At 38.8% G+C, this 20,627-nt stretch overlaps 1 protein-coding gene across 1 annotated transcript; it reads left to right on the forward strand.

The window, feature by feature from the left end:
- Positions 1-1,469: 1,469 nt before the first annotated feature.
- On the forward strand, positions 1,470-15,956 carry NSMCE4A (NSE4 homolog A, SMC5-SMC6 complex component). The gene is made up of 11 exons (XM_042460306.1): positions 1,470-1,748; positions 4,445-4,525; positions 6,461-6,591; positions 8,563-8,714; positions 9,774-9,873; positions 10,606-10,696; positions 11,671-11,765; positions 13,488-13,536; positions 13,654-13,742; positions 14,808-14,891; positions 15,054-15,956. Exons 1-10 carry the CDS (start codon positions 1,532-1,534, stop codon positions 14,865-14,867), a joined length of 1,065 nt encoding a protein of 354 aa, XP_042316240.1. The 5' UTR covers positions 1,470-1,531; the 3' UTR covers positions 14,868-14,891; positions 15,054-15,956.
- The last annotated feature ends 4,671 nt before the right edge of the window (positions 15,957-20,627 follow it).

Consider the following 20,627-nt stretch of genomic DNA (forward strand, 5'->3'; position numbering starts at 1 on the left):
TCGGGCTGGGTCAGGCCTCATCCGGTGTATGGCATTCAGTTTTGGGCCCCTTATTTAAGGACACCTTGGACAAGTCAGTTTCTGAAGCTCACAGGAAAACTAAAACAACCCACTCTGAACAAATCTTACCAATAAAACCCCATAATATGTTCACCTTTGTGTTGTCATAAGTCAGAAGGATGAAGCAAACAACAACAACAACAGCAGTTTAACCAGAGCAGGCTTTTGAGCTACAAGTTGTAGATGTTCAGATGGTCATAAGGCACCATCACCCTCTGCTGGACACATACAGTTAGGTCTGCTCTTTACCCTAAAAAGAAATTAAAACCAGACATATTAAACAAAATCAAAGATTTGTTTTTTTTTGGAATATGTGTGTGTGTGGTAAAATATGATGTATGTATATTGTACACACATATATACAACCGCCCCTCCATTTTTATGGACCTGAAGCTGTGGTTTGGATTATTCACAGAGGGACGACCCCATTAAATCAAGGGTGCATGCGCCTATGACAGCTGCACATGGCCGCAGGCAGGAGCAACAAGCCATTCAAGCTAAGGGGCTTAAATATACGGTAATGAATTTCCAAATTCATGGGAGATCTGTCCCCCCCCCCCATGAGGGAGGATTGTATATGTTACGTATTGTATATATACAAATACATGTATTATATATAATACACATTATATATAAATAATATATTATAAATTGTACTGTATATTATATACTATATAATATACACTATACATTATATAAACATATATATATATATATATATATATATATATATATATAGTATGTAAATATATAATAGAAAGATACACTTATATAATAAATATATAGGATAAATATATAGTATATATACTATAATGTATATGTATAATATTATATTATAATATCACACACTATATATTATATGTACTCTATTGTAATACTATATATATGGTACTTAGATATAATATATAATATAGTGTGTAGATATATATAGATATATATGGTATTAATTACTATATAATATATAACACACTACACACATATTTTATCATTATTAACATACTAAATGTTCTAATTTTATATAGATAGATTAGTCTATAAATATACTAAGATGTATGATTGGGTTGTGTTGTATAATAGCTATATATATATAGTATATGTATATACTATACACACACACACACATACATATATATATTCCCAAAAGCAAACCTTTGATTTTGTTTAAATATTCACCAGCCGTGGATACTGGGACCCGCGGATACGGAGGGGCTGCTTGCATTGCGCTTTTCCTGACCCTTTCCGGCCTCCGTATTCCTGGCTCCAAAAATTACGTCAGAGGCTTTACCATAGAGGCACGCTCGCCTGGAGCGTAGCCACTCGGCCGCCTAGTTTCACTTCAACCGGAAGTCCCTTTGCGTCCTTCGCATAAGGCCCCCGGCGTTCAACTACGCCCTTGTCTGCCAGGTTCCGCCGCGCCGGAAGTCGTAGGGGAAGAGTGGGGCGGAGGCGCTGGTGGCGGGAAAGGCGAGCCATGGCGGAGCGGAGGCCGCGCCGGTCGTGTTCGAGTTCGGAGGCGGAGGGCAGGAGCGAGCGAGGAGGAGGAGGAGGAGGCAGCGATGACGGGGAGAAGGAGAAGGAGGGCCGCCCGGGCTCCTCAGGCTGGGCCGGCTTCGGGCGGGAGGAGGGCGACCAGACCACGCGGCGCCTCCTCCGCCACCAATACCGGGAGCTGATCTCCCTCGTGCAGCGTAGGTGCCCCTCCAGGGCCTCCCATTGGGGCTCTAAGGCTGCATCCGCACGGGAGAAATAACCCGGTTTAGCACCGCTTTAAATGTCTGGCTCAAGGCTATGGAATTCTGGGAGCTGGAGTTTGTTGTGGGGCCCAATGGAAACGACACACCGGGAGTTTTCCGGGCTCTTCTCTGTTTAGCACTTTTTAATATGTTTTCATACAGTTTCATACACATATATGTTGTAAGCCGCCTTCTTGGGTCCCAACTTGGGAGGAAGGCAGGATACAGATACATTTAAAGAAATAAACAGCACTTGTGATGGGGAAAATATGTGCTGATATTTGTATCCTCCGTGAAATGCGAGTGTCCCAACACTCAAACCCCAAGATGCAGTGGAAGTGGAGCAGCAGCATTGTAAACGAGGCCAGCTTCCAGGGAGATCTCTGGCTTGATCTGCTCTGGGACCCATTGGTTTGTCTCTTTCACTGTCCATGGGATCCTCAGCCTTCTTACCCAGCATCACATCTCCAATGAATTGATCGTCTTGCTATCCCCTTTTCTCCCTCCTGTCTGTCTCTCGCATTTGGAGATAGCAATAGGGAATACAATGGCTTGGGCTACTCTGACCCTAGAGCACAGTTGTATTTCTTTACACTTGGAGATCTTCTTCTCTTTCTTCCACCTTTCCTGGTATTGAATTTTCCAGCAAGTCGTGCCTTCTCAGGATGTATGAGAGCTTCTGTTTGATCATCTTGGCTTCCAGGGAAATTTATGGCTTTATCTGCTCTAGGACCCATTGGTTTGTCCTTTTGGCTGTCCATGGGATCCTCAGCACTCTTCTCCACGTCTCCAATGAATGGATTTTCTTCCCGTCTTCTTTATTAGCTGTCCAGCTCTCACATCTGGCTAATGGTGATGGGGAATACTGTGGCTTGGACTCTAGTCCTCAGCTGCATATCTTTCCCCATTGGAATCTTTCTCTCTTCCTTCTTCCCTCCATCTTCCCTGCATTATGGTTTTTTCTAACGAGATGTGTCTAATAATAATAATATAATAATAATAAAGATTTATTTATAGCCTACCCAATCACGAAGAATCCGGGCGGGTTACAACAATAAAATACATCAATTACAATAGAGTTAAAAATCAAACCCTAGACCTACCGCCCCCTCCTCCCCCAATACCCAGTACTAAAACAGAATTAAACAATAATAGTATTAAAAACATGTCTTCTCATTATGTGGCCAAAGTATGATAACCTCGGTTTAATCATCTTGGTTTCTAGGGGTATTTTAGTCTCGATCTGTTCAAGGACCAGCTTGCTTGTCTCTTTGGCTGAGCCAGGGATCCTCAGCACTCTTCTCCAGCACCACATCTCAAGCAAATAGATTTTCTTCTTATCATCTCTCCTCCCCAACTCTCACATGTATCACATATACATGGTCATAGGGAATACAATGGCTTGGACTATTCTAAGTCCAGTGCTCAGTTGTATATCTTTACACTTTTCCATCTTTTCTAGTTCCTTCATAGCTGCCCTTTCCATTCTTGGACTCCTGATTTCCTGGCTGCAGTCTCTGATCAATGTTTGATCCTATATAAGGAGCTGTTACTTTATCTATTTCTTTTGTGGACAATTTTTGTGCCACGGGAGCTGCTTGTTGTTGTTGTTAACCACCTTTGAGTTGATTTTGACACATGGTGATTCTATGGACTGGACTTCTCAAAGCCCCCTTGTCCACTGCTTTGTTCATTTCTTGCAAACTCATATCCATGTCCTTCCTAATAGAGTCCATTCATCTTATAGCCCTCTGCTTTCTCCACTGTCCATCTCTCACAACTAGATATGGTGAACACCATGAATCGGACGATCTTGACCTCTTTATTCCCAGCACAAAAAATGCTTGAGGTAGAGCAGAGAGAGAGAAAGTACGGAGCAGAACTACCACTTTTCAATACATTAGACGTGGAAGTTATTGTTTTGTTGTTGCTTAATTTTAATGGGTGCGGCAGAGTACCCGAAAGAGGCTGCATGCATCTAGACATAATGTCTTCTGTAATGTATCTGCTCTTCTGGTTCCAGTTTTTGTTGCTTTGATTTCATGCTGGCTATTTGGCATGCCTCCTTGCTTGTATTTACATCCTTTATTTTTATCTTTTCATAAGATTATTCTTTATTTGCTGGCCTACTGTATGTATTTCTACTTGCTAGAATAAACTATATCAGTTAAATATCAACCTTTTTCTGTTTGTTTCTCTTATGTTCTCAGTTCTATATTCTTATGAAACGTAAAAAGCAGAGTACCTTTTAAATGTATGTTTACTCATGTGTTTACACAGTGTCTCCCAGATGTTTTGTTTTCCATTTATTTAGCTTTATTCTGGGAGATACAGTTTTTCAGCAAAGATTTAGCCATTCACAAATAAATATTGTTATCATCTTCATTTTTCATTATTTTTATTCAGAATTACTTAGAGGGCTTCACCTTTGGATGAAGAAAATATTAGTACATATGTTTTAAATATGGATGCCATTGTACTACATTTAAATCTTTTGTTGTGGGTGGAACTTGGTAGTTCTTTAAATATAACTGAGGTCTATGATTCTTGCATTCATTATTTTTTAAATGGATTTCCCTGGTTATATAATTTGGGGGATTTATATCTATCTATATAAAGATACATATCACCTGTATATTACTTTTCTTTAGATAACCGTGATGCGATGTTAAGCGCCGAAAATGAGAAATTGATAGAAATTGTGGAAGATGGCAATAAACTGTTTGGTGGAGGTAATAAGAACCTGGTCTGTTAAGAATATAGCCTATTGAATACCGATATTTTGTATTCCTCAAAAGTAGAAAATTGATGTCCTGCACAAAGTAAGGACAATTCTTTTCCTTCTTCCAGCCTTCACATTTTCATGGAAGAGACATTTGAAATTCAGTTTCTTTTTCTGAAACAGAGTTGTAACCTTTCTCTCAGTCTCTGTTCTCACGTTTGCCCCATTCAGTAGAGATGTCACTAATACACATGTTGCTTAGCTGTACTAGGAAACAGGATGCCTCTGGAATAATTTTCACATACTGACGGCTATTAGACCAGTAACTGTAAGCTGTGAAACAGCAGAATGTCAAAGTTCATGACATGGTAGCTCATGCTGCCATCATCCTTTGCTCTCTGGTTTACAGATGTCAGTTATTGTATACCACCTGTACATATTCAGTGTCCAAGCCAGTTTCAAGCAGAAGAAACAATATGCAAAACTGAACACTGAAAACATACCACATAGACCAATGGCTCATATGGTAATAATTATACATGTATGTTTGTTTAAAAGTAGCAGTCTTTGACCCATTAAAATGGAAACTCCTCCCCAGAATAGTTATGTTGTTGGCAAGTTCTGTGGAAAACTTACTAGCAGCTGCATTTGTAGCTGGAGTCGGTCAGGGTCTTCCTAGACTAGTTGACCTTGGCCAGAGGGGTTGGAAAGAACCAGATCTTTCAGGCATGACAGACATTCTTATAGGCAGCTTCTGTAGCAACCTTTGTAGCTGGGGCTAGTCAATTCGGGTTTATCCTGCCTTGGATTTCACATGCCCCCTACTTCTCTGCTGCTATAATTGAAAATGTTTTTGTCTTCATAGTATAGAGACTCAGGGACTGAACACACTGCCCCTAAGGGGCTGCCTGCAGCTATCCCTTTCAGTGCAGCAACCCCAATCTGGACTTTCAGTGGTACAAAAGGGGTGGAGTTGGGGTGTGCATCATGTGGACACCATACCCCCATACTGCCCCGATGCCGGTTGAGGCTGTCAGACTCTTCAGAGCTTCCTGAAATAGGGATGATCCTTTAAAACAAGCTGTGGGGCTTTGAGGAGAGAAATACATTGTTTTTAAAGCTTTACATAGAATTTGCTTTAGATGGATAGAAGATAGTGGGCCCTCAGCAGGCTTGAGATCTGCTAAACTGAACACCCACATATTGTCATGCCCCATATTATTCAATGGTGGTGGTGTGAATGTGTATTCCATTAAATATATCCCTGCCATTGAATAATATGGGGTGTGATTAACCATGTTTTTTGGCATCTTCAGGGCCCCCCAGACGTGAAGTTAAACAGAGGGCCCATTGTGTGTTTGTATGTATATACTGTATGCACACATACATACAGTGTGTGTGTGTGTGCGCGCATGTGTGTAAATAGATTGCATATATTAGCAAAATAATAGAACTGGTCTGAGATATTAAATCAGAACAGTTTGTCATTCATGTAGTTTAACAGATGAATTATAACCTAAACAGACTTGCCAAATCACTGACGTTTGTACAGCAGACTGTATCTCTCAGTGTCAGTTAAGTAAAATTCTTTTGACGATAAACCAGTATCTTTTTTGGGAAAAGCTCTAATAACTCCTGATGGAATATAATGTCATAGAACCTCATCACCTGTTATGCAACATGTGCAAGTCCTTTTAAAATGTGGATGTTTAATGATGTATTTTCAGAAGTGGTTTGGGTGTTCACCTAGGGTAATACAATTTCCAGTTCTAATACAGTAGATTTCCTTGTGCGCCTCAGTGAATCATAGATACATCATGGTATAAAGCCGTGGATTCCTGGGAGGAACAAACACTTCAAGAATTAGGTAGTAATCATAATTTAAACATTCTTGTGTTTCACCGGCTATTGATGTTAGCAAACTATCTTTCTTTTTCCTTAACAGTGTCCCAGGCAAGGGAGGCTGCTTTGGATGCTCAGTTGCTAGTATTGGCATCAACTCTAGGAATGGAAAAAGCAAACCAGTTGCAGTCAGATTTGACAGAATTTGATCCAACTGCATTTGCTGAAGATTTAGTAAGTTTGCATTATTACTAGCAGTAATGTAGCATTCTGTGTTTGAGAATTATTATAGAATAATAATTCGTTATATAAATTCCTTTTTCTTTTGGTTATCAGCAGCATATTTAGTCATTCTTTCTATGCATATTAGCAATTCCTTTATCACAGGGGTTCCCAACCTTTTTGACTTGTGGGGCCCTTTTTAGAATTAATTTCTATGGCGGAGCCCCTAAGAGGCCTACCGTATGTCTTACATGTTCCGGTTTTTAGGTGTAGTGTTACTTTTTGTTCTTTATTCTTTAATTTCATTCATTTTTCTGGAGCGGCCGCAAAGCACCTGGGAAGTGCACATGGAGCCCTAAGGCCCCCTCAGAGCACAGGTTGGAAACTGCTGTTTCATCATATAGACAAGAAAACATAAAACCATATAACTTCATTGTTGCAGTGAAGCACATTCTAAGATCATTGCTACTCAAGGCCATCAATATTGTCATCTGAAATATTGGGTCCAGGACTAGGTCAAATTGCTAGTCCCAACTAGAGGAGACCTGTTAAATCAATGGAACCTATCTAAGCTTCATCTAAATATTAAACTGTTGATTCAGTGCATCCAATTAGCTGGGACTAAAACTTGGACTTAGCCCATGGCTGCAAACCTCATATTCTAGATTCAAAACAAAACTTGGAAAAATTACTTTCTTGAGCTACAGCTCTCAAAGTTCCCCAGCTAGAATGTGGGATTGTGGGAGCTATGGTCAAAGAAAGGAATGCTGCTGAGCTCTGATCAAGCATGTAACGGTTTGAATTGTTTGTATTGGTGTGTTAAGTTCCAGAATTACCTTGGTGCTTCAATCAATTTTCTGATACATTTGTAAACCTTTTTCTACTGCAGGGTTAATTTGCTAAATTCACTTTCTCATTTGTAACTTTGTGCTCCTTATAGCCCCCCCACCACCACCAAAAATAAAAACCACATAAGGCTATGTAGACCACACTGTTAAGGTCTGGAGGGTGGCCATTGTGTTGATAGAATTGAACAACACTTCCATGTTAGCTGTTCTGATTTGTTTTTGTGTTTCTCTGCCTTCTGTATGCACAAAATAGCCAATCTGTTTTTCTTCAGAAGTTAAGATAACTTGAATCTTGTGCTATAAAGCTGCTTTACTCCTCTTTTTATGCAAAAGACAGAAGCAGTTGGTTCCCCCCAGTCCAGTTCTTTGGATGTGGTGTGGTCAAATAAAAAGTATGATGCAGTCTGTTTTATGTCACTTACAGATGCATGAAAACAAAGTGCAGGTCACATCATTACAGATACAACTGGTTTGGGTCATTCCATTAAGAGTGTAAGCTTATGCTCATAGTAACTCAGACAATTCATTTTAATAATTACAACATTTGGAACATTTCAACATTTAATTTGACAGTACTTTTTTGATTTAAGAATGTAAAAACAGTGCACCTCTCCCAGGCTGTGGAATGCTCTGATCCACTGCTTTGCCTCCTTCAGTCAGTGGTCAATCAGCAGTACAGCTGAGACTTGCCAACCCTAGGGCCAAAACACAGTGCAGAAAAAATCCAGTTGGAGACTGCTTTAACTGCCCTGGCTCAGTGCTAGGGAATCCTGGGAACTGTAGCACCAGAACTCTGACAGAGAAGGCTAAATGTTTCACGAAACTACAGTTTCCAGAATCGTTAGCACTGAGCCAGGGCAGTTAAAGTGGTCTCCAACTGGATTATTTCTGCAGTGTGTTTTGGCCTCTATATGTTAATACATTGTACCTCAACATGAAATTCTGTTTAATTGGTCAGTTTCTTCAGCTTTTCCTTGATAGTTCTGTTACCTATAATAAGACATCCTTTACACTATGTCATGCATTTACTTGATGTTACCTTCATGTACTTTTTTTAGAAAGTAGATTTTTATTTCTTGGTAATGTGAATTTTTGTACAAATGGGCTCTGATAGCACAATATATTCTCTTTACAGTTATCATTTATGGGCATAAATCGCCTAGAGAGGGAAGAAAGTGATAGTGAAGACGACCAGAGTTCTAGCGGATTTTTACCTAAGAATGCTTGGTATAAACTTGGTGAGGAAGCAAAAATGTACTTCAGAAGAGCACCGACTTTCCACTTCATGTAAGTTGATCTGAGGCTTTCATTCAATTAGTCCTCCCTGACACATTTCACAGAGACTTCTAGAGATGAATTGATGTTGGAATTGAGCAACACAATGTGTTTTAAAGACAGGACTACAAAAGTAATCATTTAGGATGAAAACAGACTGCAGAAATACCAGCTTGAGACCACTTTTCCATCTTTACAACTGCCCTGCCTCAACACTAGTGAATTCTGGGAACTGTAGTTTTGTGAGACATTTAGCCTTCTCTGTTAGAGTGTCTTGGTACTACAAGAAACTATAATTCCCAAAATTCCCTAGCACTAAGACAGGGCAATTAAAATGGTCTCAAAATGGATTATTTCTGCAGTCTGTTTCAGCCCTTACTGAAGCTAGTGTTACCACCTTCAGAGCATATTTCCTTTGTCCTTCCTCATCCCAGTTTATCCTGAGCTAGAACTGCTTTTATCCCTGAATTGTACTTCTGTGGAAAGAAGACCTCCTTTCCAGAGTAGGCCATTGAAAGGAAGTGACCCTTACACTTAATTGTCACACTGCTTTCCTTTAACTGTACTATGAAAGATATGAGACTTAATGTGTTCCTTCTAGGTAGTAGCACTTAAAGATGTGGCAGGGAACCTTTGATCTTCTTGAACTTGCTGATCTCCAGTTCCCATCATTTTAACCACTTTTGGCTGTACTGGTTGGTGCTGATTGGAGTCAGACTTCAGCAGTATCTGGAAGACCACCAGTTCCCTATTTCTGTTAAGGCCGTGGAGCATATTGTAAAATCTGCAGTTCAAAGTACCTGGATTGAAGCTTTGTTAGCGTATACCTTTATAGAACTTTAACACTCTCTGCAGGTAACACAATTAAGGTGCCTAATTGCAAAGGAGTCAATTTTGTATGGAGTTGACAAAACACTTCATTATTCAGAATCCAGCATAATTTTGTAAAGTTCTAGTGATGAGAGGCACACACACACACTTCTAGCCCTTTTTGCTCTCTTTAAAGTTTCATCTCTACATGGAGCACAATTTGACATGAAACATGATAAAGTTATATTTTACTTGGTTTAGGTTAGGATCTTTCACTGCTGATCCTCCTGTTGAGAAACCACGAACTGAGAGACAACGGAAAAAGGCAGGGCCAGAAGAAGGGAGGGCAATGCCTGCACAGGTGCGTGCATATATGAAACATAAGGTTGCTATTTTGCAGTTTAAATATTTTTGGATGGAAGCTTGAAGTATAAGAACGTAAACCCAAAGATTATGAGATAACTGGCATAGGTGTGACCCAGGGCAGAAGATTGATTCTGTTTTACATCTTTCCTACTGGAGTAAGATGTGTGTGTGTGTGTGTGTGTGTGTATATATATATATATAGAGAGAGAGAGAGAGAGAGAAAGAAAGAGAGAGAAAATATTATTATTTGCTATGATGGCAGCATTATAGTCCTGTAGCAAAAATATCATGCATTGAAATTACAGTTTGTAATAAGTATGCATAAACCATGTGAAGTCAGCACTGAAAATTTACTCTTCATATTGGTCTGTCTGAGACAGAGCTTAATGATAGATTTCTTTTATATTAGTAGCAAAACTTCTTACTTTCAAACATTCCTCTCCCTTCTCTCTAGCAATTGGATAATAACACCTGGAAAAAAAACACCTTTGTGTACTTAAGTTTCAAAGAATATATTTTTAAATGGTATTATTTAAAATATTAAATTATACTGTGTGATAGCTATCTGCTTTTGAGTTTGAATACACAAAATAATGCTGACTTTAATGAGGGCTACAAAACCACTGTCCTTGATGCAAGCTGATAATATTGTGGGGGAAGGGAAGAATGCTGATCACTGTATAATGGAGTAACATATGATAGCCTGTCAACTTGTTGAATATTTTAGTTGAAGAAAATGGAAGAATCTCATCAAGAAGCAACAGAAAAAGAAGTAGAAAGGATCTTGGCATTTTTGCAGGCTTATCACAGAGAAGATCGTAAGCATTTCAAGTATAATGTGAATCCTGTTAGCACTTCTTTAAGGTTATTTTTTAATTGTAATGGGAAAATGTCATTTTCCTTCTTTCCTAATGCAGTATAAAGGGGGATTATTAGAAACAGTTTTTTTTTGGGGGGGAAAGTCCCAAAATGTGATAAATCATGGGAGAATAAAGTAATTTGTTCAGTGTCTTTTTAAATACAGTAATATGATTTGGACACATTTAGATTTGATGATGAGCCCAAGTTTTCATGGTGCAATTTTATCAGTAGAGGGGTCCAACTGTAGCTATAGGACAAAGGAGTAAGGTGTACTCCTCTCCAGAAGTTGTCAGACCAGCTGAGTCAAGATAGTCAATGATGAGAAGTTTCAGTCTAGCCACATCCAAAGCCCACCCTCCCATAGAGGGGTACCATATGTATGGAAAGCTGCTTTAGGCATATTCTCAGTGTTCATTTCTTCAGTTCTTTTAAACTGCTACATTTTCTAGTTTCTTTCTGCTGGAAAAGCCCATTCATCTATAGGCCATATACAGCCCTTGGGTCCCAAATTTGCAGTCCCTTAAGTCCACTTCATGACTTCCAAAGGTCCTCTAACTCTTAAAATTAAATTCTTTTCATGCTAATTTTTCTGTGATCTTTTGGCCTGAAAACTAGGCCAATGCAGTTGGCTGAAAATCAGTCAGAATGGTGGCCAGAAATGACACAATGTCACTTTTCGGATGCTGAAATGTAGTGGTGCAGCCTGGGGGCGGAGAGGGCATGGTGAGGGAGGGGTTTCTTCTTCCCTCTCATATTGACTCAACCCTCCTAGGAAACTGGACAGTGGAAAGAAGCTAATTGTGGATTGGACCAAGATCTTTTCTGAATGTGCAAAGTTCATAATTGTTGTATAATTGTTTTAAGAAAAAACAAGAAAGGAAAGAGAGAGATAATCAGCAACAAAATGCTTCTTTCGTTCTTATTTTTATAGCTAATACTCCAATATCCTTCCTTGAGTTTGTGACTGATCCAAATTCTTTTGCACGAACTGTGGAAAACATGTTTCACGTGTCATTTCTGATACGGGTAAGGAGAAATATTTAGAATCCTTGGTATTTGACAGTTAGCAAACAAATTTCTGCTAGCATGGGATAAGATTGTTATTATTAATTTTCTCTAATTGAGAATTACGAAAGAAAAACCCACTGCTAGAACGTCAGTTCTTATGTTATTTACCTGCAATTAACAGTTTGCAAAATTAACATAATTTATGAAATCATAGCTTTCAACTTTTGGTATATAACCCAAAATATAGAATGTTTTTAGTCTTCTGTATGTTAAAAATGGAAATAGAAGATGCACTGTTAAACAAAAACTGGCCATGTATATTGGCTACTGTCTCCTTTGATTTACAAAGTTTCATGTATACCTCTCTGTCAGTTCTAGATAGCTAGTTAACAGGCTGCCATTGATCAAATTGGAAAAGCGGAATAAAAATAAACTTTATTATTATTTTTATTATTCAATAATAATAATAATAATAATAATAATAATAATAATAATAACTTGGCTTGAATCAGGGTTGACAAAATAAGTTTAGTAATATTACCTGCTTAGGTTGAAATTGCATTGGTGATGATTACATGCATTTCAAAGCTGTCTGTTGTGAGAGGAAGGCCATCACATCTGAACACTGAATCCTGTTTGCATTTTTAAGCTTGAACTTTTGAATTTGCACTTTTCCCAGTCATCAAGTGGGCTGTAAAACCAAGATTTGAGAAACCTGAAGACCATGGGCTAATTCTTAAACCTACTATATAGATATTTCTGGTTGGTTCTTGCTAACCACAACTCCAGAATATGGACATTCTGGAGAACTGTGGGTGGTTTAAAATTGGAAGCAGAAAGTGTCCATTTCTTCCCTGTTGGGAGGGAGGGAGGGAGGATGGATGAGAACAGCACATAATTGTACTGGCTAATAATTCCTACTCAACACTTCTGAACTGTGAGTGCCACATTTAAGATTCTTGTGGTAATTTGATTATAGTTGAATTGTTTTTGCAACCTTGGCATAAATGAAGTGTATTTCATTTCTAACAGGGCTTCCTCTTTCACACCTCCATCCTTTAATCTCTGTCCAGTATTCAGCTGCCCGTATTGTCACATCTGCTCGCCGCGTTGACCATGTTTCTCCTCTTTTATCCTCCCTTCATTGGCTCCCCTTCCCCTTCCGCATCCGGTACAAACTTTTGTTACTGACTTTCAAAGCCTTTCATGGATTGGCCCCTCCTTACTTATCTGACCGTCTTTCTCCTTACATTCCTACTCGCACCCTCCGCTCTTGTAGTCAAGGTCTCCTGTCACAGTGTAGGACCACCACTGCCCCCTCCTGAATTCATCCTTTCTCGCTTGCTGCCCCTTACTCCTGGAACCTTCTTCCCCCACATGCACACCTCATCACTTCTCTACCCAGTTTCAAAACTGAATTAAAGACTATATTGTCTAGAGAAGCATTCCCAGAGGCTAGTCCCTCTCTGACCCAGGAAGCCTCCTTTTAACCATTAATTAAGAAGCCAAGCCCTTCCTCCAGTCCATCTGCCTTGGTCCAGGCCTTGGAGGTGGAGAAGATCTGCTGGACCTGATCCTATTCCCCACCACCACTCCCTTCTCCTTTTGTGTTGTGTCTTTTAGATTGTAAGCCTGAGGGCAGGGAACCGTCTGACTAAAAAATTTATGTACAGCGCTGTGTAAATTTACAGCGCTTTATAAATAAAGGTTAATAATAATAATAAATAATATTTCTTATAGGATGGATTGGCAGGAATAAAGCTGGATCAGGACAAGCTTCCTATAATAGGTAACACTAATTTAAGAATATTGCTTTAAAATGGACTCACTTTGCATACAGTTGTGTTTTATTGCTTTGGGATACTGGTTTTTCCATGTTTAAACATGTTACTCATTATTTTGGTAGAACCTTTAAATCCAGATGGAGAGGAAAATGACCAGGACACTCTACCAAGGAAACAAGCAGTCATATCAATGAGCTATGAAGAATGGCAGGTAGGATAACAATACTGTTCTATTCCTTAAAATGCCTCATGTATTTTCAGGAGAGTCATATTGTACATTGAACATTTAAGTTATTTTGGTCTTCAAAGGCAAATTTCTGGGTGTGCTGCTTGGAGGAAAATTGGATAGTTGTCTACTCCATTGCTCCTTAAAACCTACATACTCACTTTGTATTGTAAGCATATGCAGTACAACGTAAGTAGGACCAGTGGGCAAGATCTAGTGTTGGACTTTGTGCTAATGGAATAGCAGAATCTTTTCTTGTTACTTTCTCAGGTTGCAGGCAAGCAGTTCTTTTCAGAGGCCTATCGGCAGGGCTTTCCCCCAAAATGTTTCTCCTACAGATCACACTTCACACTATTTCTTTCTTTCATTCCTTTTTTTCTCTGCTCTCTCTTCCCCACTTCTGATTCAGTTACCCCTTTAATTCCAGCTCTGTGTAAGATATGCTTCCTTCCAGCTTACACAGCAACTAACTCCTAAGCCTGGATCACTTACAGCTAGTTCAATTTCTGCTATTTGCTGTACTGAAACCTTTCGTATTGTTGAAGAATAGAAGCATAGCCATTGAACATGAAAACGTTCACACCACCAAAACCTTCTTTGGAAGACTGTAAAACTATCCAGAATTCCAGAGTCTTCATGGGAGTGGTTGTGGGAGAGGAAGGAGATTGTAATGTTTGGACATCACAGCACCATGTTTGATTTTAGGTCAATGCATTGTTTGATATTGTGGGGCAGGGAGGTGTAAAATAAAACTGCTGATAAAGAAAAATAGTAACAGTTACTTGCAGCGAACAGTGGTTCACAACATTGTTTGATGAATGTTTGCACTGCAGAACCTCACCCTGATTATTGATAAAATTTAGTAAATAAACTGATGGATTCTGTATTCTAAAATACAGACTCTTAACTAGATAATCTATAATCTAGCATATTTTAATTTAGCTCATGATGGAGAAAAAGACAATGCTATTGTTAATTCATACTGTACTTTTATATTCAAGTTGATGGGTTAAACAAATAAACTGAAAGTCAGTCCTTCTTTCCTACCAGAATATTGTGCGGACTTTTGAAATTTCACAACCCATGATTCCACATGTTACAGAAACATAGAAATGATGTGAAGCCATTCTGAATGTAAGTTACTTCACATGTAAACCTAACTATAGAATTACTTTGTCTCTATGCTGGCTCTTTTATTTTGCCTGTATTTAAACATGTTAAAGCTTACATTATACGTTCTATATGTCCACAGCAGGTCTCAATCTCTGATTATTATTTTTTCCAATTTTCATCCAGGAATCGCAAGGTTCTGTTAGAGGATATCTGCTGGCCAGTTTCCTGATGCTGAATTGCCAAGAAAATGGCAGAATGGAAATTAGCTCAGCTTTCCTGTTTAAGAATTTAATATTTGTTTTAATAGAGAAAGGGTTTGGGGTTTCTTCCCCCAGTTAATGATGTTGTAATATATAAAGTATGTTTTTTTCTCTTACCACAAAGATATTTTCATTTGAAAATTTATCCTTATATTTCTGTTCTGTCACTGTTCTTTCAATCCATTCATTGCATCAAAAGTTGAGGATGACTCTGTCACAGTTTGTTTCCATCTGTGCAGTATTAATGATTTGAGGGAGGGAAGAACTTTGTGAATCAAATCTGATTAGCAATGAAGATTTACCCTTTACACTCTGTGTGAAGTGGGGAAAGGAAATGGAAAGTTTGGAAATGGGGGCTTTTCGGAAAACCATAATTTGCCCAATACCTGTTGAGCTGAGTAAGTGCTGTACTGTCTCCATTAAACTGCCCCAAAGTGGTGTCTTTATCTCAAGGTAGACATGCGTATGCATTTGTGTACGTTAACTGGTCTACTTCTGATGAATGGATGCCGTACCTGTGAAAAACAACTCTGTGAGAGAAATATTGTTCCTTTAGTAACATTTCAACTATTTCACGGTTTGGTTGTAGAAAGTAAGCGAGATTCTGCTCTCACAGGTTCAGAATTGAAGAGCACCTTAGTGAATCCTGTGCACATTATGCTACTGCAATACAAATGTTTTCAGGGCACTGTTTGTTTTAAAGCCTTATCTTTTCAAAGTTTTTTGAGTCACTCTTTTGAGTTAATCCAAATTTTGCAGTTTTGGTCTCAGAAATAATGCATTTTTCAATGTATGTTGTGAAAATAAAAGTATTTTATATGTAAAATGGAAGGCTTTCATGGCCGGCATTCATAGGTTTTTGTGGGTTTTTCGGGCTATGTGGCCATGTTCTAGCAGAGTCGATAGATAGATAGACAGACAGACAGACAGACACACCCCTACACACACACACACACACACATATACACATATGTTGCAGAGTTTAAAAGCACAGATGAGTTTCTGAATCTAGAAAAGGGCGGCACTCTAGAGTACAGTTAACTAGTTGCTGCTAAACAGATTTTAACTTAAAAACATGACCACTTTTCTAGACCACAATACTGTCTTGCCATGTACGTTTTGTTTGGACTCTGTAAATTAGCAATGCAACATGTACTGTCTTTTTTAAAATAAAAAAAGGTTTACATGTTTTTATTTAAAGAGAATGAAATTTGGGTGATCAAAAATGAATTGTGAAAAAGGTTTAACAAATAATTACATTCTTTACACATTAGATCCTGAGGCTGCCATGGTACAATATATAGCACTGATTTTACAAATGCTAAATAAATAAGCAAATGGGTAACCTCAACTCTACTGGTACAAATATTTAACAGGTACAGCATTATAAATATACAGTCTTTTTTGTCTTCGTTTACAGCAACTAACTTATTCAGTATTGTGCTGGAAGATCATTTTCCAACTATGTAAAACATATCACTACTTGGGAAACCTTCCAGCCACTCGTTTTATGCTGCTGTATAGTACAGAAAAACCAATGATGGAACAATGCTTGTCCCGTAAATTTTAATTTGATATTGGACAGTTATTCTCTGTACAAACTAAAACATATATGATTGAAACTGTTCATTATATTTGCTATTTCTGCTTCACTGGTCTGTTTAAAAGTTTGAGCTGATTGATCCGGCTGTGTCCTCTATTGTAAATATTGGTACATTGTTTTTCATGGTAAAACGCAGCACATTTGCAGTTTTGGGAGACTGGCTTGAAGCTCTGTATAGTGTTTATATTTATCTGAATTGGCTTTCCATAGAGCTACTTGCAGTAAATGTGTTCATGGTTAAAAAAAAAAAAGTAAATTATCCTCCCAAATGCGCACTGTCATTGATAATGAGTAGAGGTGACTAGGGACCAAAATATACAATTCAGATAAATTATGTTTTGAAAGCCAAAACTTACAAATATACATGTATAAAAGAAATTGTAATGCCATTAAATTTTAATTGATGTAGTGCTTTTCTACAAACTGAATCTAAAGAAGCTCACAAAACAAATAAGAATCTTTCACTAAAATATGAACAAGGCTGCATCTGCACTACAGAAATAATCCAGGTTGACACCACTTTAACTGCCATAGCTCAATGGTATGGAATCCTGGGATTTGTCACGCTCTCTCAGCCTCAATAGGGAGGTAAAGGCAACCCTCCTAATGTACAAACCTTGCCAAGACAGCCCTGTGGTAGGTTTGTCTTAGGTCTAGGTCTCCATGAGTTGGAAATGACTTGAAGGCACATGACAACAACAAATGCAACATAAAATCTGAGTTTTATGTGTAGGGAGCTCTTTGGTATCCTGTCAGAGCAATGGGAAAATGGAAATTTTCTCCGTTGTTATATCACGGTTGGTTCTCCTTTTTGCCTCTGATTTTTTAAAATTAAATTTATTATACAAAATACCTAACAACATTTGAGTCATCAATACAACTGCCAGAAATTACGACATCAAAAACTACAAAATTTAAGTTGAAAATATGATTACAAAGTTAAACCTGAAATCAACAAGCAAATACTATTACAAAGAGAAGATGATAATAATATAATATATAACATATTATATAATTATATATATGATTTTATATATTATATAACAATAATTATAGAGAGAGTATAACTCCTGTATTGAAACAGCTTCATTGGCTTCTGAGCACAATTCAAAGCCCTACATGGCTTAGGTCCAGACTATTTGAGAGACCAATCTCCCCATACGAATCGCCTAGAGCCCTAAGATCCTCAGGAGAAGGCTTTCTCTTGGTCCCACTGCCATCCCAGGCTTGTTTGGTGAGAACACAAGAGAGAGCCTTCTCAGTGGCTGCTCCCACTCTCTGGAACCCCTTTCCATGGGAGGCTAGGCTGGTTCCCTCTTTGCTGGCCTTTTGCTGGCAAGCAAAGATATTTTTATTCAAGCAAGCACTTTAAAATCATGTAGGCCTGGTTTTATTGGGAGATGGGGGATTGGTTTAGATTATTTTTAACCTTGTATGTTTTAAATTTTGTAGTACTTTAAAAAACTTTTTACTGTTTTAATTGGACTATGTAAATTGTTTTTAAAGTGTTGATTCGATGTGTGTGTGTGTGTGTAATATATATATGTATAGATATAGATATAGATAGATAGATAGATAGATAGACAGAGAGAGAGAGAGAGCCGCCTTTGGTCCCAACTTGGGAGAAAGGCAGGATAAAAATAAAATAAATAAGAGTTATTCATTTATCAAAGTATCAGACCAAAAACTGAGATATATACAGGTGGAGGGCATGGGGCTGTCATTCCACTGATATATTGTTAAAATAAAACCATCTTTCAAGTGAAAAACAAAGAGAATTAACTCTGATGTAAGGAACCAGAAATTTTCTCCATCAACATCACATTCCAAAGTCTACTTATGTCACGGTTGGTTCTTCCTTTTTGCCTCTCAGATTTTAAAATTTCTTTAAGTGCGAAGGGGGGAAATTCGTCAGACAAGGATGGTTTGCTGTGATAAGCATTATGATTAAACATAATCATAACCATAAAACGTGACTGGGTGGCCTTGGGCAAGTCACACTCTCTCATCCACAGGGGCAGGCCATGGCAAACCACCTCTGAACCAATCTTGCCAATAAAACCCCATAATAGGTTCACTTTACGGTCACCATCAGAAATGGCTTGAAGGCACACATCATCAACAAATACAACACAAAACCTTGAGTTTTATGTGCAGGGAGCTCCTTGGTGCCCTGTCAGAGTGATGGGGAAATGGGCATTTTCTCCACTATGTCAGGGTTGGTGGTTCTCCCTTTTGCCAGTCGGGGAAAATTTTGTGTCAGACAAGGATGGCTGGCTGTGATAAGTGCTACGATTAAATGGGTGGTAGTCAGCCATGAAACCCACTGGTCTAGATGCTGCCTGGTTGGCTGGTCTGGATACTGTATGGGGCTGACCAGATATTTGATATTTGTCTGACAGCACGTGTTGAAAATAGTCACCTGCCTGACAATCAGACATTGGGCAATTTTTTTTAAATTGGGATGTACTAAAACAAATGACAGTGCTTGGCCATAGGGAAACCATACTTGCCTATAAAGGATCATTGGAGAATGCCTCCCCTTTGGGAAACATTGGGAATTACTTGCCCATGGAGAATCACTAGAGAAGACTTGCCCATAGGGAATGAATGGAGGATATAGCACTTGCCCATAGAGTTTCATTGAAGAATACAGTACTTGCCCATGGAGAATAATAGAAGACTTGCCCATAGGGAATGACTGGAGAATACTTGCTCATAGAGAATAATAGGAGAATACTGTACTTGCCCATAGGGAATAATAGGAGAATACCTGCCTATAGAGAATATAGAATCTGGGTTTCTCAAACATTCAACACCAATGAATGAATGAATGACTGATTCTGTATGGGCAGATTCCCCATGGGCAAGTATTCTATTATTCCCTATGGGCAAGTATTCCATTATTTTCTATGGGCAACTATTACCCAATGATCCTCTATGGGCAAGTCTTCTCCCATTATTCATTGGGCCAGTATTCCCTAATGATTCCCAATGGGCAAGTAATGCTTCCCTGTGGGCAAGCCCTGCTGTCATTTGTAAATCCCATTCGTATCCGTGAGTGATAAGGCTTTGGCAGAGGAGGGAGAAGTGTGTGTGTGTGTGTGTAAGGCTTGTCCAAGGCGGGCCCTTGTTGTGGTGGTTGTTGTGCCAGTCGCAGCAGCAGCAGCAAGAGCATCACCATCATCTCCTCCTCCTCCTCCTAAGGAAGGCAAGCACCATGGGCTCTATAGTGGAATACGAAGGGAGGCGAGAGGGCTACCGGTGCGGATACTGCGGCTCCTCGGGGGGGAAAGCCTCCACTGGTAAGCGCTTTAACTAGTCTCTTCTGGCTCAAGGCTATGGAATTCTGGGAGTTGGAGTTTCTTATGGGGCCTAGAATGAAAATGGCGGAGGAGGAGGAGGCTGTCTGTGTCAAGGCTTCTTCCTGGAATTCCGAGTCTCAGGAGAGGTTGTTTATTCTTGTTTACAAGTCGTTTTGGCGACCCCTATTGAACCTATTGAGAAGATTTTCTGGGATTTGTAAATACAGAGGGGTGTTTTTATTTGTTTGTTTATTTATTTAGATTTTATTTTGATTTTTGGCCATTTCCTTCCTCTGAGGCTGAGAGAGTGTGACTCGCCCAGTGGGCTTCCATGGCTGAGCTGGGATTCGAACTCAGTGCCCTAGTAGTCCAAAAGGCTCAAACCATTTACACCAGGCTGCCCCCCCTCTAAATAAACCCCCCTTGGTTGCATTCTTTCACAACTGTATGTTTTAAATACTGGCTCTCTTTGTAAATATATTGTAAATATAATGTATTTTAAGCATTTTAATCTTTTAAATTTGATTTTAGCATCAATTCTATTTTAATATACTATTTTTGGTATATTTTTAATTGTATGGTGTGTTTA

The sequence above is a fragment of the Sceloporus undulatus genome, chromosome 3 (assembly GCF_019175285.1).
Source record: "Sceloporus undulatus isolate JIND9_A2432 ecotype Alabama chromosome 3, SceUnd_v1.1, whole genome shotgun sequence".
In the NCBI taxonomy this organism is placed as follows: domain Eukaryota; kingdom Metazoa; phylum Chordata; class Lepidosauria; order Squamata; family Phrynosomatidae; genus Sceloporus; species Sceloporus undulatus.

Coding starts and splice junctions, on each gene's coding strand:
- NSMCE4A (XM_042460306.1), top strand. CDS start 1,532: ATGGCGGAGCGGAGGCCGCGCCGGTCGTGTTCGAGTTCGGAGGCGGAG. Junction 10,697..11,670: donor GGCTTATCACAGAGAAGATC/GTAAGCATTTCA, acceptor TTATTTTTATAG/CTAATACTCCAATATCCTTC. Junction 13,537..13,653: donor GGACAAGCTTCCTATAATAG/GTAACACTAATT, acceptor TTATTTTGGTAG/AACCTTTAAATCCAGATGGA.